The sequence below is a fragment of the Sciurus vulgaris genome, assembly GCF_902686455.1.
Source record: "Sciurus vulgaris genome assembly, chromosome: 14".
NCBI lineage: Eukaryota > Metazoa > Chordata > Mammalia > Rodentia > Sciuridae > Sciurus > Sciurus vulgaris.
This window is the reverse complement of record NC_136475.1, coordinates 91,233,073-91,260,630: the sequence shown is the minus strand read 5'-3', so window position 1 is coordinate 91,260,630 and position 27,558 is coordinate 91,233,073. Positions and strand designations below refer to the sequence as shown.

General features: G+C 51.9%; 1 protein-coding gene across 13 annotated transcripts in view; it reads left to right on the top strand.

The window, feature by feature from the left end:
- GREB1 (growth regulating estrogen receptor binding 1) overlaps window positions 1-27,558 on the top strand; it is a 129,646-nt gene that overhangs the window by 47,232 nt on the left and 54,856 nt on the right. For all 13 annotated transcript variants that reach the window (XM_079109658.1, XM_079109662.1, XM_079109655.1 and 10 more), the window contains 3 exons: window positions 17,726-17,882; window positions 22,277-22,396; window positions 24,175-24,351. In XM_079109658.1, coding sequence (XP_078965784.1) covers window positions 17,726-17,882; window positions 22,277-22,396; window positions 24,175-24,351 — 454 coding nt within the window. The remainder of the gene's footprint in view (window positions 1-17,725; window positions 17,883-22,276; window positions 22,397-24,174; window positions 24,352-27,558) is intronic.

Genomic DNA, 27,558 nt, shown 5'->3' with positions numbered 1-27,558 from the left:
AGCCTTTGGTTTTTGTTTTAAATTCAGCATGAACTACAGAAGTGAAACAAAGTGCTGTAACTGGGTCACTTTGACCCAGAACCAACCACAGTTCTGATTACTGCAGCTGACGCGGTGAGTCACCTGGCGAGCTGGCGGCTTCCCCTGTGCGCTCATGATCAGGCTCATTGCTCTGCAGCAGCCGCGGGGCTGTGGCTCAGGCGTGTTTGGGTCTGTGGGACGAGAGGTCTTGACGCCTCCAAGGATGTAGACGTACGTGCTCTTCTGCACTAGGGGGCGGACGGGAATCCTGTGTAACAGGTTTCGGTCCCACTGTGGCAGGACACAGCTTCTTGCTTTCATTCTGGAAGATTCCCGTCTGAGCTGTTCTTTGTTGAACACCTACTACGTGCCAGGCATTGTGAAAGGTTCTTTATGATCCTGTTGTCATTTAAAGTCTTTCAACAACCTGTGACAAAGGTATTTTAATCCTCCTTTTGCTGAGAAAAACCAAGGCTCTGGGAAGTTAAGTCACTTATATCCCCACTGTATACGAGGCACCCACAAATGTTTGTTGAATGACTGACTGAAGGAAGGAATGAGTGACAACTCCAAGTTAATAGAAGAGAAAGACCAAGGAAGAGACTAGCCAATATGAGCCAAAGAGTTGGTCCTAAAAACTGAGAAGTTTGGGCTTTCTAATAATTTTTTTTTTCTTTCAATGTTTAAACTATGAATTCGAGAGATGGGGAGGGGAGGATATTTCAATGCTGGCAAATGAGACAGATGAGGGAATATGTCTGTGACACTAAGAGAGCACTAGTCCTCAAAAACAGACGTGATGAACGGGGGAAAGCACTTCTTAAGTGCCAGTCACCTCTAAATACTGTGTTATCTTATTTAATCCCCACACAGCCCCTCTGAAGTTGGAGTTATCGCTCCACTTACGCCTGAGGAAGCTGGAACTCAGGATCGGGGCTGCCCAGGGTCAGAGTGAACAGTGGTCAGAACCCAGGCACGGCCAGCTCCGCAGCCTCCCCCAGACTTTGCTGTTTTTTCCATTAACAACAACCAGGAATGACTTTCATTATTTATGCTTGAATTTTATTTCGTTTTTGACCAGAAAAAAAACTCCGAGTGACATGCAGAATTCTTCTGTGGCAACAAAACCCAACAACTGGCCCCTCCCCAGAGGCGTCCAGCTGGGCCAGTGCAGGGAGGGAGTCAAGTAGGAGGTGGAAGCTTAGGGTCGCCCAGAAACACCATCAGGAGGGCCGGGGGTGCAGTGCAGAGCCGGGGCGTCTTTGCGAACGAGAGCCGTTGCTGTGCGTTTGGTTTCCTCCCAGGTACCAGAGAGCTCCTGGGTGTTTTTAGATTTTTTGCAGAAATGTGGCCAGTTCTGTCGCTCCCCGAGTCCGGCTCCCAGCGATCACTGTGCCGCAGCTCATGGGGAGCGAGGGGCACTCGGAAACTTCCCTGGCGACACATTTTAAAATGAGACGAGATCCTCATGGAAAGGGCAGCACGGTTTTGCTCACGTGAAGACGGTTAAGACGGGCATGAATCCACACAAGGCCCCGGTGGCTGGGGGCAGCGGTGGTGTTCTAGGTGGCTGGGCGTGTTCCTGGGTTGCTCCGCTCCCTGGGGCCCCTTCTGCTGCGTCTGCCTTGGTGCATGTTGCAGAGGATCTCACTCCTGAACACCCCGGAAACTTATGAGGTGTTCATTTTGTTCAGTCATAAATCAATTTGTTGGTACAAATTTGCACTTCAAAGCAAGTATTGTAGCAGAATCGAGGCTGTGGGGCATGGCATCATAGAACACCTCAAAGCCGTCCTGCCTGCCTGCCTGCCTGCCTGCGGAAGGTGGCTGACTTTCATGTCCCCTAGCTCTTCGGTCTAGCCTCAGGTCCTTCCACAGTGACCCGGAGGAGCCAGCTCCCCACCAATGGCTCCTCCTCTAGGATTTACCAGAGCCCCTCAGTGAATGGTTGGGCGGGAAGCAGAGTGTGGCCCGGTCCCTCTGGGGATGTAATTAGCTGCATTCTTTATGCCTCCCTGGCTCCTCTGGTTGCCTGGAGTCTTTTCTTCTGGGTGTTGTTTTTATGTTTCGTTCCTTTAATTGCAGGTCGCCCTTGGGTTTTCACACGCATTTAGAAATGAGGCAGGGGAGGTGGGATGGTGCTTTGGGTCCACAGGTGGAGCATGGTGACTGGCAGGTGTTGCCCTTTGGGTGTTTAGTACAGAGTCTGCTGGTGTTCTGGAGGCCTCTGAGAGCCAGACTCGATCCCATCCATGGCCGCCGTTGGAGGCGGAGGGGCCACGTGCTCTTCGATGGTATTCCTGAGAGTTCCTGTTTTCAGGCCTGCTGCAGGCCTTGTCCCCTGGGTATGGACCTTGCTGCTGGGCCTCTCATCCTTCAGCCACAGGTCCCCTCTCATCTGGCTTCTGGAGGTTCATTAAGCCTGAACCCCACTTAGTTGGTGGCCTCCCTTTACTTCATCATTGTGATTTAAAACACATCTCCCCATTAGAACCTTTTTTTTTTTTAACTTTACTATCTTTCACAAGTGGTTTCAGGGGGGTCAGGTGCATGTGGGGTAGGAGTTCACACCATAGTCTGTTTCTGTGAGTCCCCCTCGTCTGACCACGTTTCCAGAGGGAAAGGACGCTGTTCTCCACTCCTGAGTCCCCGGCGCCCAGTACGGAGGGTGGCACTTGGTAACTGACGATATACGATGTATTTGTTGGCAATATGAATTGAATGAATTCCTTGGGACCCTTGGCTCTGATATTCTGGAATCCAGTAAATTAAGGGCAAGGGTTGAGGGAAAGCTTTAGCTAGAGGGGAAACGGGGGCTCTTGGGTTTTCCCAAAATGATCCTGTTAGCTCTGCTTACACGATTGGTCTTAGCTTCCCACTTCCTGGCTCTGCTCACTAACTCTGTAGGCTGGGAAGTTTCGCCCACATGCGGCCGTCTGAAGTGCTCCTGTTTGTTCCCCAGGTTGCTTTGAGCTCTTTCCTTTCCCTTGCTTTTCTTTTTCAGTATTGAGGATTGAAGCCAGGGGTGCTTTACCATTGAGCCACATCCCCAGCCCTTTTTATTTATTTCATTTTGAGACAGGGTCTAGCTACATTGCTGAGTTGCTGAGGCTGGCTTTGAACTCATGATCCCCCTGCCTCAGCCTCCCGAGCCGCTGGGATTACAATGCAGGTTTTTCTTTTTCTCTTTTGCTGTACAAGGCAAGCTCCGCCTTGCAAATTAACTCTTACCAGGGCTGAGATGTAGCTTGGTGGTAGAGTGCCCATCTGGCATGCGCAAGGCCTGAGTTAGATACCCAGCTCTGCAAAAACAAACAAAAGTAACCAACCAAACAAAACCACTGTATTAAGTACTTGACATCTCCCAGGCCTATGACTGGCATTGGGTGTGCACGTTCACCTTCTCTGCCCTCATGGAGACCCACTCTGGTAGGGGAGCCTGCGTGGGAACAGTAGGGATACAATGAAGTGCTCTGTTTAATTTGGGGCTGCTGGAACCACCACACAGTAGAAGCAATGCTTGACCTTGAACTGGGTCTTGGAAGACGAGTAGGGGTTTGTATCATGAATGAAGAGTAAGGGTTTTCCAAGCAGAGGGAATAGTGTGTGGAGAGTGGGAAGGGTGGTCAGTGGTCAGCTTCTGCAGCTGCGGCAGAACCAGCCCCTCACAGGGTGCACCTCGAATCGCACAGGACCCGAGAACCTCTCAGGGACACGTCCGGTGGAGGCCAGAACCTATTTACTCATTCACGGAGGTTAGTGTGGTCTCTGGAACGCTTTGTGGGATAGGCTTGTCTGCTTTTGTGAGCGGCATCACGTCTGGCTTTTCTGATCTAAAAGAAAAAAGTTAAGAAGCAGACCTGCAAGTCTCAGGCACTGGTGTTGGCTGCTGACCGGAGACGCCGCCTGTGGGTGTCATGCTGGGTTCGGAAAGGGTTTCTCCAGGACAGAGTAGCATTGGGCATGGAGTAGACGAAAGGGCCTGTGGCAAGGAGTTTATGGTCCTCGAAGGAGGGGCTGCAGATTTTAATCTGGAAGGAACACCCACTCCAAATCCCCCGTAGGAGCTGGCACGGGGCGAGGGCTCCCTTCTGCTCAGGGCCGTGGGTGACGGAAGCACAGGGCAGCCTCTGCAGTACATCCTTTTCGCTCACTTTCTCTTCACAACAATGACAACTTATATCAACTTAAAAGGTTGGCAAATTATAGCAAAGGTGAAAGAGGCATAAAAGGACCTTGAATGCGTTCACGTAGGACAACCACTGTAGGCATTTTCTGCGAGTCCCTTTTAATGTTTTATTTACTTATATACAGGCTGACAGCTTGACAAGGATGATAATTGTTACTCTGAGCCTATAAATATACTATAAATTATAAATAAATATGTATGGGGTATAAGTATATAAATATACTTATTATAAGTATATAAATATACTTATTTATAAAATAAGTATATAAATATACTTATTATAAATAAATATGTATGGGGCCTGGTTCCAAGCATGCTATGCTGCATGGTCATTCATTGAATCCTTTTAATAGCCCTAAGAAGCATGCACTTTTATCCTGTCTTTCAGATTGGGAAAATCACACATAAAGATTAAGTATCTTGCTTAAGGTTGAATGTCTAGTAAGTCAGCATTCAAACCCATCCTCCTAAAAACGCCTCTTCTCAAACTGTTACAATTCATACATTATAGTATATGTCCTAGTATATTATGATATGTATAAATGCATCATAAAGGTATGTGTACATATGCAACAATTCAAAGTCACGACATGTTACCCAGTTACAGCCGTAACTATGTTAAGTCTTTTCCGTGTGAAATGTTCTGCCCTATGAACATCAGCATCGTTCACAAATTCTCCATGCACATAGCTTTTGTGCATTTGGATATTGCAGATTATGTCAGGCATTCCTTCTCCTTGGGCATTTCCGTACCTCCCAGTATCCCACCATGACCAACAGTGCTCTGTGTGGCGGAACAGCAGGTGCGTCTGGTGCTTGGCTTCCTCCCTGGCCTCTCCTTCCTGTCTGACCTGGCTGATCTGGCTGACCTGGCTGACCTGGCTGACCTGGCTGACCTGGCTTGGGCTTGTTTCCTGGGGGAGTACAGAGGGCACCAGGGATCCTGGGTCAAGTAGAACCACCAGGGGGCGCTGCCCTGCCCTTACTGTGAAATTGTGGGGCTCTCCTTCCTGGGGAGATCCTGTCACCTGAAGCACCTGGTACTTCCTTTTTGGAGTGGGGGTGTAACTGAGGATTGAACTCAGGGGCACGAAACCACTGAGCCAACTCCCCAGCCCTATTTTGTGTCTTAGAGACAGGGTCTCACTGAGTTGCTTAATGCCTCACCGTTGCTGAGGCTGGCTTTGAACTTACGGTCCTCCTGCCTCCGCCTCCTGAGGCACTGGGATTACAGACATGCGCCACGGTGCCCGGCACGCCTGATACTTTTGAGGACTACACCCAGAAACAGCTGGGCACTCTGTCAACTGGGGCACCAACAGGAATGATCCAGCTCTTTGGACCTTGTTACAAAAGGTAGATGACATCAAAACCCCTGAGTCATACTGAAGTCATCTTTGCAGGGCAATAAAAGACCCTTGCAAGATGACAAAAATAAAAATTAGAGCTATTTACCACAAATAGAGTTGGCTTTTATTATTTCTTTTCTTTCCCTTTTCAGCTAGGATTCAGTCGGGATTCTGGGATTTGTGGGAGTCCGAGGCAACAGGAATGAGTAGAAAGCTCTGGATAAGGGCAGGTGTTTCCTCCAAGATTTCCATGGTAGCAGAAACGATTTAAATGAGGCGAGTTTAGAATATCCCAGGTGACTCTCAGGAGGTCCCTGCGGTCTGTTGTGTCCCTGTGTCGAGGAGGTGGTCATGTGCAGGGCAGCCTGTGCCCATGGCCCGAAGAGGCCAACCAGGCTGCGGGCTGCCTGCCTCCTGGGCACAGCCGCGTTCCTTTTGTCCCCTTTGTTCTGTGCAAAGCGTACGTGGTTTTGCTCTCCAAGTACAAAACTTACACGTTGTTGAACGAGTGGTTAGACGGATTGTTGTGTACCTGCGCGGAGAGCACTCTGACCCAGAGAACACTTCAGTCCCAAGACGAGACTTGTGGCATTTGCCACCTGACCCAGCAGGAGCCTGGCAGATGGAGCTCCAGTTGGAACAGCTCTGTGTGCAGCAGGGCATCCGGTGCCCCTGGAGTCTTCTCTGCATATCAAAGGTGCAGCCCGGGAGGCAGCAGCATGGCGTTTCCCGCCCTCGTGGGCTCTGCCTGCTCTTGGAGGGCTGGTTGATGGGCTGCCTGAAACGACCAGCTTTCTGTAAGGTACGATGGTGCGGTTGTTACTTCCGGAGTGAGCTCTGGGTGCGGAGGGGTGCGTCTGCCTTTTGACTGACCAGGGCAGCGCTGGTCTGTGCTTGGCAACCTCCGAGCATTAGCTTTTGATAAGGCGCAGGGACAACACAGGGAAGCAATCCATTTACTGAATCTGTGTCCTTTTCACTGTTTGAATGGTATCTAAAGAGGTTGCAAACAATTTGTTTTGCAGAAGGTGGACACAAGGCCACAGCAGGTGAAGAGATAGAGGCTGGGCTAAGGAGACCCCACCCACTGCCGTGGGTCCTGGAGAGGGGTCTTTGGGGCACTGCTTCTTCCTGGCTTTGTTCTGCAGGTCCTTCGGTCCCTTTTAGTTCCCGTGGCGACTGGCTTTGTAGTTCTGTCCCTGAGCACTCAGACATCTGCAAAGACTCCCTGACACTCGTGCACAGCTGCCCGTGCAGGGCGCCTGGGCTCAGCTGCAGCTGGGTCTCAGCCGGAGATGGCGGCAGCTTGGTCACTGGTCACCCTCCCCTGCCTTTCTTCCCTAAACAGCACCCACGGAGTTTATGAGTTCCTCCAGGGGAAGGCACCGCAATCTACATCAGAATGCCCCGTTTCCTGCCAGGGAGACGTCAAAGGGTTTATGGGATGCCATTCCCAGGCGTAAGGCCCTGATTGCCATGTCGTATATTTGGGCTGACTGCTGCTGGGTCACCACCGTGCTGTCCCTCCAGCCAGCGGGCCTCCAACGGTGCTGGACGTGACAGAGGGAGGGCTTAGCTGTGTTTGCTTCTGATTTTCACAACTTTGGACTCCCCAGAAAGATTCCACCCTTCTTGTCAGAGGGAGCTGGGAGAAGGAGCGGGGGTCAGTGGTGGCTGGTGTGCAGGCTGTTCTGCTGAGGCTTTGGCAGGGCTGTGTCCCTTTTGCTGGTCAGGGAAGTGTCCTGTCACCACAGTACACTGCCCTGGAAGGCCCGGTGGACAGAGTTCTGGGGGAGCCTCGGGTCAGAGGGCCCGAGGTGAGTGGTGGCCAGGAGTCCGAGCTGGGCAGCCTGGCAGAGAGCAAGGGGAGAGAGGCCAGCGGGCGGGAAGCCTGGGCAGGGTTTCTCCCTTGAGGACCTGACTCCCAAGCGAGGGTGAGATGACGCAGTGGGCAGCCATAGCTGGGCCAGGGCCCCTGGGGATTTTGTGCAGAGGGCTCAGCAGCCCCTGTGAGGACTTGGGAGGCCTGGAGACAGCCTCCGCTCCATTAGAGAAGGCCACCCACTTCCACTGTCTCCAAAGCTGGAAACCACTGGGCTCCTCCCGGTCCTCTGTCCCCATGGAGGCCTTGGTGTCTTTGAGTTTCCTCAGATGCCTGCGCAGTCTCTCCAGCAAAATCCGGAGACACCTTGGGGGCCTCCTGAATCCCAGCCTGCCTGCGTCTGCTCCCCACGGGCTGTGCAGCCACACGGTGGGGCGTCGCCCTGGCCTGGGTGCGCGGCACCCCTTCTCTCCATACTCTCCTTTCCTCGGAGCTCTTCCGTGAGGCCCCTGAGATGCACGGGACGGAGCTCTGCCCCGTTTCCCTGGAGGCCTCTGTGCAGTGCCCCCCACCGCTGCCCCTCCCCAACTGCTGTGGTGTAAACACTGGACTTAAGGGCAAAACCCCGACCCCATAAGAAGGGGCTCTGCTTCTCGGAAGAGCAGCTGCAGCCCGCGGAGTCCGCTGTGTGTCTTGGGCAGACCCCGCTGCCTGAACTTGGCCCTGAGGCCCTCAAGGCCAGCCTCCACTTCTCTAGGAGCTTGGGGGACGGGGGACCTGGGAAGCTGTCCTCGCCCAGGGAGTGGGGCGCTTTGCCGCTGTGTCCTGCAGCTGATCCCCAGGGGGCGGGCAGGCAGACCTCTCTGTGGCCGGAGGGAGTGCACCCAGGGCCCCGTGGAAGGGCAAGCAGAGTGCTGGGGGCAGAGGGAGGAGGAGAGGGAGGGCTGGATTTGGCCCAAGTGTTGGTGAAGGAGGACGGGCACGGTGAGCAGCGAGCTCGTGAGGAGAGGGAAGCACGCTCTGTGCTCCGCGCCCCAGGAAGGCTCGCTCCGCGCCCCAGGAAGGCTCCCTCCACGGGCCGAGCAGAAAACAAGAAGGTGACTGCCCGTGAAGCGGGGGTTGTTGGCTACCAGGCCTTCTGGGCTGGAACAGGCGACTTCCTGGTAGATCACAGCAGCAGATGTGTTTGCCCCGGGCACCTGGGCTTCGGGGTCTGGATCTGAGAGCCTCTGTCCAGGACGACTCCCGGGTCAGCGTCACCCTGCTCAGGTCCCTCCTCTCCTCCCTGTCCTCCCAAGAGGAGTTATTTTCTGGGGCTGGAGTGCCTACAGCGGGGGGCACCTATGGCATAGGCCGCTAAGCTGGTCCCTGCTGCCAAGGAGCTTCGAGTGTGCGTGGGGGGCGCGGGGAAGGGGGTGCAGTGAGCTCTACTTGGAGAGGCAGGTTTCAGGTGCAAGCTCCCATGGAAGCCAGAGGTGTAATTGCTCCTGCTGGAGCGCGGGAGAGATTAATCAAGCCAAATCCAGATTAAGACTTAGACGAAGCTGGTGATCGGTGTCTAGAAGTTAGAATGAGCCGGGCTGCAGTGCAGCTCCGGGCCCAGCAGGTATGACCTTCAACGCTGAAAAAAAAATTGGAATTATGAACAGTTAATTCCCATTTCAAAGAGGGTTCTGAAACTTATTAACATGTACTATATGTTAATTGCCCTAAATTGTTCATTCCTTTCATCCCAAGGTAATTCTTTTTATCCTTGTTTTATAGAGGAGGAAATGAAGATTCAGAGAGGTTAGGTAACTTGCCCAAGGTCACACAGTTTGAGAGAAATATATCCATTAATCAAACTTTTGGATATTTTATTTCAAAGACATACTTTCACCGCCACAGCAGACAGACAGTGACCACTGTGCATGGCCCGAGTGTAAAAAGACTATTGAGGTTGGTTAAGTCCAACGATACTGTTATTATCTTACACTCTATGCGGCTGGACCCTCTCTGTGAGGCCTTCTGGTTTTGATCTAACTGGACACTGGGACAGGCCTGCAGGGCAGTGTGTCCACTGCATATCACAGATCTCGCTGGCCCTGTGCACAGGGCTGAGTCAACCACATGTGCTACTGCACGAAGGAAGAGGTGTTAAGGATCGCCCGTAAATGGAGTGGCCCAGGGGCCGGGGAGTTGGGCCTGACGCAGGAGCGTGACATAGAGAAGGCATGGCTTCATTGTTTACAAGCGAACCGACAAGCCTCCGTGCGCCTGGGGACCCAGGGCCCTGCGCGCGTTCAGGAAGTGAGTTCCAGCCCACCCTGAGCTCCATGCTGCCTGGGCAGGGTGGATCCTGGTCCAGACTGCTGGGCTGAGGGGCAAAGGGAGAGGAGCTCAGAAAGGAATGGAGGGTGACCACAGGCGGTACTTGAGCTGCACGCACGCCACTCTTCCACCAAGAAGCTGTTCTGGACAAATGGATCTTCAGCCTCTTGGGCAAAGCTCTGCTATTCTGTCCTTTCAAAAATAAGGAGAAGGAAATGAAGTCCCTTCAAGAGGAGGCAGAATGTCTTCCTGTGAGTGGCCCAGTTAGTCCTGAGTCCCTTGCTCTCATCCCCAGGGACGGGCCCTGCCTGCTGATGGTGCCGGGTGCCTCTGCAGCCGCTGCGGGTGGCCTTCTGAGGATGCTCTCGGTTTCGTTGCTGGCTGGAGCTGTGCTTTAGATGTGGCTTTCCACGTACTGAGGTGTAGTTTGTTGTCCCTGCAGCCTTCCTTTGGCAAAGCTCATTAAAAAATATAGGGTGATCCTTTTACTTACCAAAAGTTTAAACATGGTTGGAAAGGAAACATCATTTAAAAAAAAAAAAAAAAAAACTTTAAAAATATCCACTTTTCTGAAGTCATCAGCTTCCTCGAAAGCTAAGATTCCCATGCTTCCTCTTTGGAGGTTCTAGAATTGTCCAGAACGTGAACTTGGACCAGTCCCTTTGCATCAGCAGCCTGTTTCCTCATGTGTAAAATGAGAACTGCGCTCCCCGAGATGAAGATGACCTAAAGTAACCAAGGTAGCAAGAAGGGTGTCGGCACAGAGCAGTCCTGCTAAATGCCAGCTGTGATTCTGATGATTCCCTGCAGTGTCCTCAGGGTCTGTGTTCCTGAAGAGAATAATAAAGACACGGAGCAGTAAGTGCTGTTGCTTATTTATTCACCTGTGTGCAGTGCTGGGGGATCAAACCCGAGCCCCTCGCGTGCCAGGCCGGCACTGCCTCGCTGAGCTCCGCCCCCAGGCGTGGGGTTGGGATGGGACGATGGCCACAGCCACAGGCCACGATCACGTCTTCAGAGGTGCTAAAAAATCTGGCTCTGGTATCAGTCATACTGGCATCAGAGAACGAGCTGGTGTCCCTCCTCTGCAGTTTCTTGGAAGAATCTGTAAAGCACTGGTGTTAATTAGCCCACAGTAAATGCTTCAAGTGCCAGACTTTATCTCTTCATCTACAAAATGAAGATAATACTTTGGTCAAAAGGCTGCTGGGAGAAAATTTCATGGCACTTAGTAGATAAAAAACATTTAAGTATTGATTGTCTTGTTTTTCTATTCAAATTAGGGTCTCTTTCTCTCTCTAAATCTCTCAATGTCTATATAGAAGATACACATATATAGCATATTTATTGATATACAAATTGTATACATGGCCATATCTTGTGTATTATCCACATTATACAACATACCCTGAAAAATAATGGCAGTAAATAGATGAGAGCAACGTGAACAGGGGTTTTGATGCTCCTCTGTGCTCACCATGATACGAAGCTCTAATACTTAAGCTCTGTAGTGGGGACTTAGAGCCTGTGTCCTGTGGTTCTGGGAATATAGCAGAACCTTCTTGGAATAACTGCAGGATTTTCTTGGCTCCCAGCGTAACAGGCAGCGTGACAAAACGGAGGCTCTCAGGTTTTGATGTGTATGCGTGCTTCTCATGGGAGGCGGGGACGGGAATCAGCTTTCTTACGTGTCTTTCTTCCTGTGCTAAGATTGTGCCATCAGCTAGGCACACGGTAGCTCACGCCTGTAATCCCAGGGACTGGGGAGGCTGAAGCAGGAAGATCACAAGTTCAAGGCCAGTCTCAGCAATTTAGCAAGACCCTATCTCAAAATTAAAAATAGAAATGAAGGGCGGGGGATGTGGCTCAGTGATAAGTGCGCCCCCCCAGAAAAAAAGATCGTACCATTACACGCACACACCCAACACCAAGGTACACCGCAATGCTAACACACCTACACACACACAAACCCACCGATACACAAACTCACACATGCTCAAACACATATACCCGTACTCCTTCCCCTTCCCTGACCTTCCAAATGGTTACAGCATTTGGTAAAAGAGAGGTTAAAAGAGAGGTTAAAAAAGAGCAATGGTTATAAGAGAGGAAAAAACCCAGCTTAACATTATAGTTGTTCTACGATACATTTAAAATTTCTGATCTTTTTTATCCTTTGTGTCCTTTTCTTCAACTTTGCCTTCCAATTTTTCTCCTAAAATTTAAGTGTCTGGCATTTAAGCAGTTCTTAAGAGCTAATTCTGGTTTCCGGAGTGTTTATGGATTACAGGTTTCTGTTCTTGTTTGGCAGATACAGCATCCCTCTGAAAGGGTTAATTGTGGTGGATTTGTTTCCTTTGCCTTTTAAAAAAAAAAAATCTCTTTTATCTCTTTGTTCTTTTTGGTCTGTACCTTTTATGTCAAAAGATTTTATCAGGGCTGGGTTGTGGCTCAGTGGTAGAGTGCTTGCCTAGCATGTGTGAGGTACTGGGTTCGATCCTTGGTACCCATATAGATAAATAAAATAAAGGTACCGTGTACATCTACAGCTAAAAAAGAAAAAAAGATTTTTATCAAAAGCCTTTGTGAAGTCCCCGGTCTGATGTCCGCGTGTTTTTAAGAGTCAAGCACAGAAAGTGGCTTTAGGCTGTACTCTGGGGACTGCGAAGCTGGGGATCTGCTACATTGCGGATATTTCCAGGGTCCAGTCTCTGCCCGTCCAGAAACCCGACTGAGCTTTTGGGAACGGGAACGGGAGGAGGGCCTTCCATCATTCAGGGTGTGGACTTTGAGCTGCTTCCCGTTTCCATCTTGCATCTCGCCTGCTATTTCTGTCCAGATTCTCTTTGGTTTAGTTTATCCTGAGAAAACCTCCAGGCTTCTGCAGGAGGGGGAGGGGCCCTGGGGGAGGGAGGGAGGGCCCTCTGTTCTCCAGCCCCAGCTTTCTTTCCCCTGTGGCCTGGCCTTCCGAGCCAGCTCTGGCTTGGGTTGTGGATTTGGCTGGGGTCCTCTTGGGAGGGCTGGGCCTTGGTTCTCGCTCTCTCAAAGCCTGGCCTCTCTAAGCCTGGCCTCGCCGCTTGCTTTGCATCCTCTAAAGTTTGCTGGCCTAATCATCTATGGTTATTTTCTCTCTGGACTCTTGGTCTTAGTGTGTTTATTTCTGTTTTCCTGCACTGTCCTTTCCGGGCGGTTTTGGAGGGAGCGGAGAGAACGCCTAGATCTGTCCCTTTTAACCAGAGTCTCCTTTCCTTCCTCTGTCCCCACCTCGGATCATTCTGTCTTCCTCCAAGGCAACCTAAATATTTTGATTTACAATTTGGTGACTTGGGAAGAGAACGGCTTGGGTCTGATGACCCAGCCATCCAGAGCATGGGAAGACAGGTCATCTTTGTGACTTGACTCTACCTGGACCAGCCTGCCACATCTGGTCGAGTCCGCAGGTGCTAGTGGGGTCCAGAGGGCTGGTGGAGGTGAAGCATGGACTCTGGGATTTGAGTTGACACAGGGCTGTAGTTGAGGTTGATTTGGTGGGAAAGACCCACATCTGGTCACTTCCTGTGAGGCCTGTCAGCCACCCAGCTGCTTCCTGAACATGGAGTTTTCAAGCAACTTTTCATGCCTCTATTTTTTTTTTTTTTTTGGCAGGAGGGTCGCAGGGATTGAACCCAGGGTTGCTTACCCTCTGAGCCACATCCCCAGCCATTTTTTGCATTTTATTTAGAGACAGGGTCTAACCTGAGTTGCTTAGGGCCTTGCTTTTGCTGAGGCTGGATTTGAACTCATGATCCTCCTGCCTCAGCCTCCCATCATGCCTCACTCTTAAAATCAAACAAATTCTTTACTGCAAACACCGATGTCAGGTGGACTTCCAGCAGCAGGACCGTTATCACCGCACATGGCTGGCTCTGCAGCTCAGAGCTGTGTGTTGCCTGTGAAAAGCAATGTCTGATTTTCACCCTGGGGCGTCTTTTCGTGACCCCGTCCCTGTGCCATCCTATAAGCCTCTTCTGCTGCTCAGGGACCTCCTCCGTTTCCTGGAGTGTGTCTGTTCCCTTGGGCTTCCCAGTCCCTTTCCCAACTGCAGTTCTCACAGTTTTCCCTCAAGTGTCCTCCTCATCCTTACTGGTCTGCTCCAAGTGCCGGCCTCCTTTGACGGCCCGAGTCCTCACTGACTTCCTGCCCCTCTTGTTGTAGCACTGACACGCCTGGCACTTTCGTCACTTGTCACTTGGGATCTGAAATTCTTATTTTCTCAAGAGAGAGCCTGGACTCAGCTACACGTCGATGCCAGGCATTTTCACATGCTGCCTGGTCTCCATGACAACCAGTCTGCCTCTAAGTGCCCATTTACACCCAAGAACACTGAGGCCAGGGAGAAAAGTGCATGGCCTGTACCAGGCTTCTGGGCCTTGGTCTCTGCTGGGCAGGGCTCTGATCCTGCAGTTGAAGATCACCCTATGCCTGGCCAGGAGGAGCAGGTCCTGCTCAGATGGCCAGGCCAGGGTGGAGGAAGTCCTGCGGCAGCTCATGGAGGGCTGGGTGACCCAGAAGATCAGCCCAAGGTCTGCCTTCCTGCAGGGCCGCCTGCAGGGAGTTCAGGGTTTGGCCCTGAGGAGGCTCTTTGGAAGAGTGGAGTGTGGGATTCTAGCCAGACAGGGAGCCAGGGGTGCTTCTACCTCAGGCCTGCTCTGGCCCAGCCCTCCCTCACCTGCCAGGTGTGGCCTCATGGTCAAGTCCTGTCCAGGAGACAGAGTGCTGCCCGGGGAGCCGGGGAGGGGTTGCGGCAGGCCCCTTGTGGTCCCGCGGGGATCTACTGCTGCCTCCGTGCTCCTGTGCACCAGGGAGTCCCTGTGGTCAGGACTTCCCGAGGGAGGGGTGTGCATGTCCTCAGCCACTGTTCACTCGGGCACTAATGCCGTGCTCCTGGTGTGAGCTGGGGCGTCCGTCCTTCTGAAGGTGAAGGCTGTCCTCTGCTGTTGTCCTGCTTTGCTTTGTGCACCCCGCCCTCCCTCGTTTCCTTCATAAGGTTCCTCCAGGCGAGTGCCTCCAGGTCTGGGCCTGCCTGGTGAGATGTCCCGCGGCTGCAGGGAGGCCGCCAGGGCCTGAGCTTGGTGACTGGACAAGGCCCCTGCTCTGCTCTCTTCCCCTCCCTACCTGTTAGCCGTGGGCACTGGTAAGCTTTAGGCGTGGAGTCTCCTGGGCTCCGGGTGCCAGTCACTGCCAGGCAGGCCTTCAGGACTTGGCAATCAGCTCTGGAGCCCTGACCGGGTGCTTTGAGCCAGGGCCCTGATTCCAGCCTCTGTGGCAAGGGGCCCAGGAGAAGTCTGTGTGCCTGGTGCCTTTCAGACAAGGATGAGACTTTTGTGATATTAACTGAACTGAGCATCGTGCAAGTGTCCCCCAGTGTGGCCAGGGGCCCCTCACCAATGTCTTCAAGTATGTAACAGGTCAAGGAAACGGGCGGAGGGGCCACAGCGGCTTCTACAGGGGCCACTGGTCGCAGCGCTGACCTCTGACTCAGGAGCACTTTCTCTTTGTCGGGCCAATTCCTGGAGCAATCCTCCCAACAGCTCATTTCCCGGCTGGGCTGTAAGCAGAGCTGGCCGAGGGGCCCTGTGGCAGGAATTATTGCCCCAAGCAGGAAGTGGTTAATGGTTTCCGTTGGCTGTTATTTGGGAGAGGAGAGGCGAACTCCTTACAATAGACAGAAAATCAGCATGACCCCTCTGTTCCCTTCCCCCGCAGGAGGGTAGCCGGGCTCCTTGGGGCACCCGGGAGCACCCTGGGTGAGATCTTGAGGCAGCTCTGCCTCCGTCGGAACAAGGGAAAGGGGGATTTATTGCTGCTCCTGAGTTAATGTGACCAGTGAGACTTTGCCTGGCTGGAAGCAGCCTCCTGGCTGGCACGCGCTGTGTGCTGCGCCCAGGCACCCTGCGCCATTTACCAAGTCAAACGCTACTTTAAGAGCGAAGAGTACAGCGGACAGGAAATACACAGGGCTGTAGGAGACTTGAGAAGCTCACAAGTCTCCCTTTGTCCCGTGAAGAGAATGAATACATTTCTTTTCAAATATCTGTTGTCTCTATTTGTAAAGCTCCATCAGGTATCGGTTAAACAGGATCCTGTTAATAAGTTTAAAAAGTGGAATTACTATAATCAAGTTACAGTCTTGATTATAACCCAATAAAAATGAGAAATAAATTATATAAGACTGACACACCTAACCGCCCCCCCCAAAGTCTTGACTATTTGAAACTTAAACACCCAAAGCGGGTGTGGTGTCACACTCCTGTAATCCCAGGACTTCAGAGGCAGAGGCAGGAGAATCACAAGTTCAAAACCAGTCTCCACTACTTAGGGAGACCCTGAACAACTTAGCTAGGCCCTACTGTGGCTCAGTGGTTAAGCGCCCCTGGGTTCAATCCCTGGGACCAAAAACAAACAAAAATACCCACTCACTGTCAGATAACCATTGGATCAAAGAGGGAGGGAACCAAAAAGGAGATCATCAACTGGGAAGAAATGAGCACTCCGTACTAACCGCTTGTGCTGTGGCAGAAGCGCTGCCTGGGGGAGTAGCTGTGTCCGGAAGGCCTCTCCTGCCAGGGAGTAAGAGGGAAAGTAAGGTGTGATAGGGACAGGGTTTCAAAGAGTCTGCAAAAAGTGCAAACAATTGAACCCAAGGAAACAGAGAGGAGTATAAATAAAGCTTAAACTTAATGAAATAGACAATAAATGCCATCAGGAGGGTATTGTCGTTTAATTACCTATTCTTGGGAAGGCTTGAAAATAGAAATTTAACTGCATATATCATTGGAGAGAAATGTCTGAGCAAATATCAGCACTTCCGCTCAATGGGTTTTATGCGGGCATTAAAATTGCTTTGAAGGCACTTAGAAGCGGGTTAAGGGAAATGTTCGAGTCAGGTGAGAGAGAGTGATAAACTGTGGCATAGCAGGATTGTAACTCTGAACCCGGCCCCATCCCTCCCGCCCCAGGCTCTGAGGAGAATGAAGTCTGTAAAAATGCACTGAAACATGGCAGCCGAGGGCTGGGGTGCAGCTTAGTGGTGGAGCGTTGGTCTAGCCCGTTCCAGGCCCTGGGTTCCATGTGGCACCGTAAAAAACCCAGAGCAAAGCAAAATAGCAAACCACCACAGAGAGTGCAGTCCTGACTCACGCTGCGTGGCCGCGGGGCCTGGAAACCCCAGCCGGTGCCTTTTTGATGTGGCTCCAGAACATGACTCCTTGTTGTGTAGGGCTGGAGGGCCGGGGAGTGGCAGCCAGGGGGTGTCTTTCTGGGGTGATAAAATATTCTAAAGTTGTACAATACTTGTGCGACACTGAGAATTTACTAAAGACCCCTGAGTGTGCACTTTGGTGTGTGAATTTTATTTCATTTCAGCTGCCACAGAAAAAAATCAGAGCGGTCGTTTTGGGAGATGGAGATATCAGTGATTTTCTTCCCCTCTTTTTAGGTCTTCTAGGTTTTCTAGATGTAATTCTGTATGACTTGTATCATGGAAACATCTCCTAAAGTAAAACATGTTTTAAAGGAAGAACACCAATACTCAGGCTTGTACTCAAAACGGCTGATGGAACATCGACTAGCCCACCTATGGAGAAGGTGGGGGCTGGCTCCTGCCACCCTAAGATGTGAGGACGGGTCACCTATGCAAAAGTGCTCAAGGGTCATGGAAAAGGAAATGTCACTTGGACTCACAGAGAGGACCTCTTCTCTGGGGAAAGTGGGGATGGCTAAGAGGCAATTTCTGGTGGAACATTCTAAGGTGCCAGACTCTGCGAGTGCTAAATTGGAGAAAGCTATTACTTATATAACTTCCTGTAATTGCCGGCAGTGGATGCAGCTGGGAGAGCCGCCCTCTCAGGTCTTTGCTGAGCAGAGGCCACGGGGCCCTTCCCTCCTGGCGGCTGCCTGGTCACCTGCCCTGGTGTCCTGTGTGGAGTCAGCTCTCTCGCTGAAACTGAAATGCCATTCTAAACCAAAGGCTCCACCCTGTCCTCTCTTTTGAAGATGGGCAACTCCTACGCTGGCCAGCTGAAGGCGACGCGGTTTGAGGAGGTCCTGCACGACTCCATCGAGGCCTCCCTGCGCTCCAACAACCTGGTGCCGCGGCCCGTCTTCTCCCAGCTCTACCTGGAGGCCGAGCAGCAGCTGTCCTCCCTGGAAGGTAGGAGACGCGCCTCCTCTCCCGCGGGCTTCTTCTGTGCTGCTAGTATTGGCGACGGAGGGTGAAGCCCCACTTCTGCCCTGCGATCGTGGTGCTGAGAACTAGTAAAAGGAAATGGCTCGCAGGTTCTTGCCTGGCTGAAACTGAAATCCGCTTCAGCTGTCACGGCGCAGGGACAGAGTGGTTGGTTGGATTGCTAGGGGAAGGGAAGAGGGCTGTGCTGGGCTGCTCTGGATGGCCATGTTCATTCTCTTAGCAGGTCTGACACTTTTGCTTTGACGAGTGGAGGGTTTTAGGCTGCATTTGACCCTCTCCGCGGTGTTATTTTTCTTCTTGTCCTGTGATTCATGGTTGTGTGTTTGCCCGAGAGTCTTGGTAGCTTCTCTTTGTTACAGCAGGCAGGAGAGTCTGCTAGAAACTTTTAAAAACCATGAAGAGATGTTTACAAATTTATGATGTGCCAATAATTAATAAATAAATAAATGTCTTCAGGCCCGGGGTGACTTTAAGGTTTGCTTAGCTCTCCAGAGGATAAAATGGTTGTGTTTTTATGGTTGTGTGTTTTCACGTGAACAGTAACCCTGCAGCAACCCATAGCATGAGGCAGCGGCTGATAGACGTGCCCTCTGGGTTTCTGCCTGTGACCCAGAGTTGCCCGCAAACCTCACCTAGCTACCGAGGTGCGGGGACGATGGGTTAAAGCAGAAGTTAAGCAACTAATTGAACCAGAAAGCCTGAGGTGTGGCAGGTCTCGTGCTGGGTTGGACTTGGTGTGTGTGAGTTTGTGTTGGGTGAGAGACGCGGGGCGTGGGGACAGTGGGCTGCAGAGAACGAGGCATCGGGTGCTCATCTCGAAGGGCCCGGCGCAGAGCTTGTGTGAAGTCCCATGGCTGCTTTCCTGGGTCCCGTTTAAAACGTGCTCAGTAAATAAACCTTGCAAATGCCACAGCTAAGGCCCTAGCTGGAGCTGGGTCTAGGAAAACCTTGGATTCATAGTTTCAAACTACGAATTAGAAAAAAAAAACCCATAAATTCTCTGTTATTCATGCAGAGAGTACCAACATTTTCTGGCATAGGAAATATTACTGCAACACTGTGGAAAACTCTCTAGAGATTATTCTATAGACTGTTTTTGGCCATCTCAAAGACCTCTGTGAAATAGGTATCACGCGGTCATCCTTAACAACTTAGAGTAGTGCAAAGCTTTGGTGCTGATGTTAAATAATGGCAGTAACAGTGGTAATTAGGACATTTGAATCTAGAGTGCGTTTACCTCCTGAAGTATTGAGTCCCTTGATCTGAGAAGGAAGATGGACTTGCTGACATTTAGGAGAGCCCCAGCTCTGAAATAGAAAGGGGACGGACAGTCAGCACATCACCTTCCCATGGGGCTGCTCAGCGGAGAGAGGAGCAGAGGACCCGTGGGAATCCCTGTTGGCTTTTCCTCTTGTTTAGGGATTTCCTGACTCCAGATGCCCTATTTCTGGTCAGCATGTGGCACTTTCCGGGGACAGCTTCTCTCTCCTGCTTGCAGTGCTGGGGACGGACCCCAGGGCCTCGCAAGAGCGAGGCAAGTGCTGTGCCACTGAGCCCCAGCGCCAGCCCCCAGGCTCAGCCTTGAGGCTCTCACATTTTTGTTCCCCTGGGGCCAAGTGGAGGGGTTTCCTCGCTCAGCCTCCACGTTGGTATGAAAACCAGCCCCAGGCCCCTCTGGGCTCTTCCCAGTCCTGCCCGTCGCGATGTCTTTCCAGAGCTGGAGTGGAGGCCAGGGGTTGCAGCTCAGTGTCACCGTCAACCAGGCCCCTGGCTCCCGCCCGGCTTCCCACCGTAAGCCTTGGCACAGACCGGCTGGCGTGCCCTATCTTGTTTTGTCTGTCCGCCTCTCCATCAGGCTCGCTTATCTTATTGCTGACCTTCCTCAGACAATAGCATTAAAGATGATTTTTATGACCTGGTGCTGGTGTACTCAACACCCTGGGATCTGTTGACATTTATCTGTTTGTGAGGGTGATTTAGCAGGGGCCTTATCACTTTGAATTAGGGCTCCTACCCACCATCTCCTTCTAGGGGAAAACACTTTGACACATTATCCGCTTTTTAAAAAGAAAGACTACCCAAACAGACGCCACCCAGCATCCTGGATGAGTATTTATTAGTGAAACAGGGCGCAGGTGAGGCCCCGCTGTCCCTTCTGCTTGGAATGCTGTGAAATGGAATTGAAGGTAAACATTTGTGTGAACTGGCCTCCTGCTCCCGGAGGAACCATAGGGTTCCGTCCTAGCCCCCAGCCCCACTGGTTTTGTCTGAAGCCACTTTAGAGGGCATCTGTCAGGTTTGGGCTGTGGAGGATCCCATCAAAGGCCCCGGAACGTCTGAGGGAGAGACCTTTGACCTATAATCCTGCTTCCTCACTGACAGGATTTGGAGCTGTTTCTTTGACTCCAGGCTGAAGACCCTCCTCCCACTCTTTCTGAGGCTGAATTCCTGCTCTCAGCCGAGCAGCCATTCCTGGGTGGGCCACGCCCTCCGTGTTGCCTTTGGGGAGCTGGATTCAGGCTCCTGGGGTCTTCCTCCCCTTCCACCCTGGGGGTTGGGGGCTCCATCAGCCCCCGAGTCTCTGAAGAGCTGGCTCAGAAACAGCCTTACATTGCAGGCAGCCTCTGTGCCAGCCGCTCATGCAGGGACTGAGCCTGGGTCTGGACTTCTTCCTGCTCCTCTGGCTCCTCCTGGGTTACCCTTTGTACAGACTTCCCTCCACCTCTGTCCTCTGGCCTGGGAGGGACCGAGGCACTGGGAATTCTTGCTGCCTTTGCTGCTGAGATCTTCCCAAGGTCACAGCTTCCATCTGCACAAAATGTTTGGTTTCTTCTGCCTCTTGACCCGTAGGCAGCTTTAAAATGGCCCCACTGTGAGATTATATTTGGTAGTGGCCAAACCAAGCCTGGATCCTTCTGTAGGCCACCGCGACGCATTTTAAAGATGCAGGATCTGATGCACAGAGAGGTTAAATTAGCTGTCCTGTGGCCACACAGGCAGAAGTGACCCAGGTACTGAGACCTAAGTTCCCAGGTTCCCAGTCTAATCTCTTTCTGCCGCACCTGATGTCATAGCCTAAAACCCCTGGATGGATGGAGGGTGTTAGAGCCAAGTAAGGGGAGACATGGCGACAAAGAAACAGCAGTAAAAGAGGAGACAGAGAAACAAAAGGAGAGGAAATGGTACCCTAGTCTGGGGTCTTTAAAGATGTTCACAATGACCCTTCTCCACGAAGAAATCCGTCTGATGTCTATTCATGGCATTGAAGAATAGACATGTTGAGAACCAGTTTTTGCCCCAAAATGTCTCAGTGAAAGAGGTCGAAAAGATAAACTTCAAAGGCTTGAAAATTCATTGGCTGGTGAGGAGTGACCGCGCATCCTTAGGGAGCGGGGCTGCATGGGGCATTTTGCTGGGTGCCTGGGGTGCGGAGGTGAGCGAGTACAGAGGGCCTGCCTGGCAGAGCTCCGGAGGTCGGGAGAAGCTGGTCTCTCTGCAGTGCTGCCTTGCACGCCAGAGAGGTGACATTTCCAAGACCAGTTCTGGGCTCTGCTGTGTTCCCCCAGAAGTACTATTTTACTTAAAGATTAAAGAGTCTCCTAAAGCCACAGCCTGCCGGTCTTCTTCTGGAATGTTCTGGAATGCCTATTTTCCTGCATATGCGTACAACCAGTTTCTAGAACAGTGCACGTGCATTCTTCCCATGGTGAAGTTCCTTCATGCCACGTGAAGGCAGCTCACGCTACTTTTGCTTCCATCTTCTGAACTAAGTCTGCAGTTTAGCAGCAAGAACACCAGCTTGGGCATCAGGTGCCACAGGGACCCCCCCAGGCGGTGTTGCTTAGCTCTTGAGCAGCACTGGCCATATTGGAGCTCCTGAGCCTCAGTGTCCTTACTTGTAAAATGGCCTACATGTTCCATCAAGGTGCCCCCACATGTTAGTTAGTTTTGGACTGCCTACTGTGTATCGGCTTGGGGCTCAGTCCTCGCCAAGCAATTGTCTACGTATTAAAGCCAAGCACGTGTGCAGACGTGCACAGCTGTGGCAGGTGGAAGAGGAGCGAACTTGAACTTGAAGCCCTGGGTTTTCGGCCTGATGGGGAGTGGGGAGTGGGGATGCCCATCCCGAGGGAGTCTTGGCTTTTCCTGCCAGTGAGGGATGGCCTGGCCCCCAGAGTGTCGGTAAGGTCTGGTGAATTCCGAGGTTGCCAGATGGCTGAGTGCACTAGGTGACGGGCGGCACTCCTGGGGGTCAGCCCCACACACCCTGTAACGGTGTGATCCTGAGGCTCCTGGTCCATGAAAGGCCCCGGGGAAGCAACTGCCTTACGAATCATTGATCTTCTTTCCCCATCCAGGTGGCAGCCGTGTGGACAATGAGGAAGAAGAGGAAGAGGGGGAAGGAGGACCAGAACCCAACGGTGCCCCCAATCCCTACCAGCTGCCCCCTGCACCCGAAGGCTGCTGCACTACGGAAGGTAAGGCTCTGCCTCCCCCGGAAGGCGCCGGGGGCCACTGCCCAGAACCTGCAGCTGCGCCGTGCCAGGCCATGGGGTCCTCCGTGCCCTGTGAGCTGTGCTCCGTCAACCTGGGTGGAGCACGATAAGTCGGCTCATATCCCCTCAGCCTCTCCAGACAGCCTCCACTTTGAAGATGGCTGGGGACCCGACAGTGCATTTTTCTGTGTTGGTTTTTTGAATACTAGAATACATTTCCTGCTCAGGCCTGCGAGCCCAGCATACTTGACTCAGAATTGATCCGTAGGAATTATCTTTCATGTCTGTGAGCACGTCACTGTTGAACAGTGGGTAAATGTTGCCTTAGGAATTCTGTGAAATCAGCAGTCCTCTTCCCATCTTGTGACTGCAGACCTGAGGCCAGCGGATGCTGGGAGGGTGGCATCTCAGGCCAGGGGCAAGGGCTTGCACTCGCATCCGGAGAGGCTTGGTGCCCTCTTCCAGCTCTGCCACACACTGTCGGACAATTCTCTCTCCCTGGAGGAGGCAGTCCTTCGTCTGGGTTTTGGAAGATTAGTAGGAGTTGAGCAGGAGACAGATAGGGCGGGGAGGCTGGGAACTTCCAGATGAGACGGTGTGTACAGAACTCAGAGGGTGCGACAGGTCTACCCAGGGAACCGCAGGCTATAGCCTGAGGTGTGGTGGGGCTGGGCTTGGAGAAGCGACCAGACATGGTTGTAGCGGCCCCACGGACCCCACTGGGGGCCTGGACTTGACTCTGAGCATGATGGCTGGCAGGGGCAGGACTGGTCTCTCTGCAAGGCTGCTCTGGGAGTGGCCAGGTCAGTACACTGGCTGTTCATGCGTTAGGACATCTGGTATCCCCTGAGTGACATGAGACGATGGTGAACCCTCCAGGGGTCATTGGAGTGGTCTTCACAGAGTCCCCTAGTGAGTCCTGTGGCCACCATCGCCGGCTTCCCTCCAGAAGGCAGGGCTACCTTCATGTGGAGGAGGGAGCCTCCCTGGCTCGGGCACAGCCTGGCTCCCCTCCTGGAGGAGATGCTATGTTGGCCATGTTGGCGGGAAAGCCCGGAGTCTTTTTAACTGCTGCAGAGTCTGTGGGAAGGCCAGCCTTGGCTTTCGAGCTTTGTCTGGTGGCCATAACAGCAGCAAGAGGTTGACTGGGTGTCCTCATCCAGAGCAAGACCCGGAAGGCCGTGACCAGATTAGTCCCAGCTGCTTCCCTCTTCTTCCCTTTTGTCCCAATAGTTTTGGAAACTTAGAGTTTGAATAGGAAATATATTTTAAGGTTCTGAAATACAAAAGCTCCAAAAGAGACAGGCAGAGTCTCTCTATGGTCCTGAGCCCTCCTGCGTCCAGACTCCGGGTTCCCTCCAGCAGAAGCTGGGGAGCCCAGATCTCACTTCATCCTGGGCGCTGGCCCGTCCATCACCCTGCTGAGCGCAGCATGGAAGAAGACGGTCAGTTACTCTCAGCTGCTTAGGACTTCATCTTGTCTCCATCTTATTTCGTCATTATTTGCTTGAATTTTTTCCTGCTGAGCTTCATTTTCATATTAACGTGCACTATATGGTAACACCTGATAGACAAATAATGAAGGCGATCAGCGTCATGAACAGCCACGATCTTCATTCTGGCCTCAGAGCTAATTTATTGTGAACCGTAGCCCAGAGGGGAGGGCTATTCCTGAGAAGACCCTTGAGGGTTCCCACTTTGCTCCTGAGACCCTGGTCTTAGGTGTCCTGAGCAGTGTGTGAGCCTCATCCACTCTCCAGGGTTCTGCCAGGCCGGGAAGGACCTGCGCCTCGTCTCCATTTCCAGTGAGCCCATCGACGTCCCTGCAGGCTTCCTCCTCGTGGGTGCCAAGTCCCCCAGCCTGCAGGACCACCTCCTGGTGTGTGCAGTTGACAAGCGGTTCTTGCCGGATGACAACGGCCACAATGCTCTGCTTGGTGAGTTCCTCTGTCTTTATGTGTGGCTCTCTGGCAGCGTGGGGTGGGGCAGGGACCAGGGAGGCCTTGACAGTGGCCACCATGGCAGTGGAGAGACCATCTTGGATGTCAGATGGCTCTGTTTATGTTTTCGTAGTGATTTCTATGTGGAATGGGATGAAAATGGGATTTGTTTAAAATATGACAGCCTTCCTGTAGGAAAGCCACCATTTAAAAAATTCTTTTTCCACAAGTATACCACATCTAAGCATGCAAAGATCAGCACTCTTGCACAGCTGAATTCTGCACTAGTTCAAGATTTAGCCACGGCTGTGGCAAAGGTGTAACTTGTAGACATGAGTGGGAATACTGTATCTGCAAATAAGCTGGGCTCCATGTGCCACCTGTACATATTTTACTACCTTTCCATACTTTTAAATAAAGGTTGTGGCCCTTTTTATTTTTCACAGCTTAGTTCATTTTAATGTGGTGGCTTCCTATTCTTGGGTATCCTGGAAGTTGTCTTCAAAGGATGCTGGGGAATATTTTTTAAAACTGCTTTCAGTTTACCAGGGATCCAACTGATGTATATAATTGTTGCCTATATGTTAATATACTTGTTCTGTATATCTGGCATTCACTTTTTTATGAGGTGATAAAAGTGTCTAAAACTGTTACTTCCATTAGGGCATACTGCATGCATGTGAACCAAATCACCTTGGAGAATCTTCTGCCTAGTTCCATCTTAAAGTAAAAGACTACCACCTCAAAAAAATAAAAAAATAAATAAATAAAATAAAAATTTCTATTGGTTCTTTTTGGTTATATATGATGGTAGAATGTATTTTGACATATACATACATGGAGTATAACTTCCCATTTTTGTGATTGTACTTGATGTGGAGTTACAGCGGTCGTGTATTCATATATGAACATAGGAAGGTGCTGTCTAGTGAATTCCACTGTCTTTAAGGCCACCATTTAGTATTAAGTTTATCATGCATTTGTTCTTCAAGTGCCCCTTGTCAGTAGTGGTCACGACCCCGTCCTAGACCCCTTTCAGGAGATGAAGACCGAGGCAGAGCATGGGTTCCAGCCTCCAGGATGTGGGCACCTTTCTTTTTTGTTTGCGGGTGCTGGGGATCGACCCAGGGTCTGTGCTCATAAGGCAAGCACTACCGACCTAGCTATCTCCCCAGCCCCAGATGTGGGCATCTTAATTAGCTGCTGTCCCTGTGTCTGTCCTCAGCCTCAGAGGCGACCTTTATTGTCCCAGTTTTGTAGGTGGACTCGGCCCTATTAACTTACTTGCCCTGGGGCACGTGGGGAAGGAGACAGAGCCAGCCCCAACTCAAGCCTCCCTGGCTCCAAGTTCTGCCCTTAGTTGCCCCTGTGCACAGGCTTGTGTGTTGTCGAGGTCAGGATGGGGCAGCTTTCCTCCCAGGCTCCTGGCACCTCTGGGCTTTGTTCTCTTGAACAGTCCCTGGCCTACTAGGGCCCTGTCTGACCTCAAGGGAGCTGAGGCTTGGCCCCCCCAAACCTGGCTTCTGTTTTCCAGATGACATTACTGTGCTCTTGCTGTGGGCCAGGCCCCCTCTGCTTCCTCCTTGATGTGGGGCAAAGTCAGGGGAGATCCCAGGTTTGGGCTGAGACCTAGAGATCTGGGTTCTAGTCCTGAGTCTGATCACAGGTCTCCCTGTGGCCTCTGGGCCTTGGTGTCCTTGTCCGTGAGCGGTGGGGGGTTTTCGTGCATGCTCCCGGAGCACTATGCCAGTCTGTTCTTGCCCTGCGCCTTTGGGTCTGGCCCCTTCATCTGGCTGGAGTCTGGCAGGCGTGGTGAGGATCTATTTCCCGATGGAGCCTCGGGAGCAGTCTTCACTGCAGAAGTGAGCTTGAGTGTGAGGAAGTTTGTGGGTCAAACTTTCTTGGTTAAAACCTCACAATTTCTTCCTTATTTCCCACGTCAGCATGTGAAACCTCTGGTTTTGTGCTTGAAGTGGGCCCAGTGGCTGGGGAGGTAAACTCATTTCTGTGGTATTTATTGAGCATACTGTGTTTCGTGGTCCTGTGGAAGGAGTGAAGGATGTGGAGGGAAGAGTAGGGCCCGCCGGGGAGAAAAGGAGTGGTTCCTGCCAGGAGGAGGGGTGGAGACCTGCGTGTGTACACTCCAAAATAATACAGGCGAGCCTTCCAAGGAGGCCCGTACCACCCTGCATGGTGACAGCGACAAGGGCCAGCCGTCCTTAGGCCGCCTGTGCACTTCCGTCACTTGTTCTTCACACTAGGAGTAATCCCAGAAAGGTCACTGTACCCAAGGAGCTGAGGGATGCTTGCATCTCAGGCTGCGGGGTGCACACAGGCTGGGGAGATGGTGCCCCACCCCACCTTGGCGTTTGATGTGCTTGCTGCTGGGGATCTGCCTGCATTCCGCCACTTGTGCTTACGAGAATTGCCAGGGTAGTAAACCCAGGGGGTTCTGCCTCTGGAGCTGAGGAGGCGGGGATGCTCAGCTCCTCTGTGATGGGCGAGTGCCCGGGAAGTGCGAGCTTTGTTAATTGCCTGCAAAAAGCCATCCATGGTGGGTCAGAAGGCTGGCTGGTAATAACCGCCACTTTCCTCTTTGGAAATCACTGGGGCTCTGGGCTTGCACACTTAACAGTGTTTAGGTTAACCCTGATGGCTGCCAGGGGGAGGTGGTCTCAAAGCCCCCAGTGACTGGTTCAGTGCTTTTTAGTGACCTATAAAACGGAGGCCAGTGGGATATCTAGGGGAAGCTATTATTTCAGGAGTGTCTTTGAGTCCTCTCAAAGTCATGCTGAGAGGTTAAAATCCATGGTGTCTTCCAGGTTTTTGCTAGTAATTCACCTAAATTAGGTGATAGCTTAGAGGTAAGAGAAGAAAACGTGTCTTGCTAGAATGTTCATTTCTTAGATAGCAGGAAATGCATTTTTTGTTCAGTCAGTAGGCAAGTAATTGAGCAAGCATTTGTTGAATGTCTAACCTCAGAAGGAGGGCTGGCCCTTGAACTCTGCCTGGGGCCACGTGGGACCCAGCCTTTCCCTTCTGAGCCCCCAGGGTGGTGGGAAACACAGGCTAATGGAGAACCAGCTCCGAGGTCCAGGACAAAACACCAGGTCCATAAATCTTATAGCCTGTCTTTGGGTGGCGTCTCACACAGGGCTATGGTAGTATTGAAGGTCATGGGTGTTGAAGGTCACACATAACACT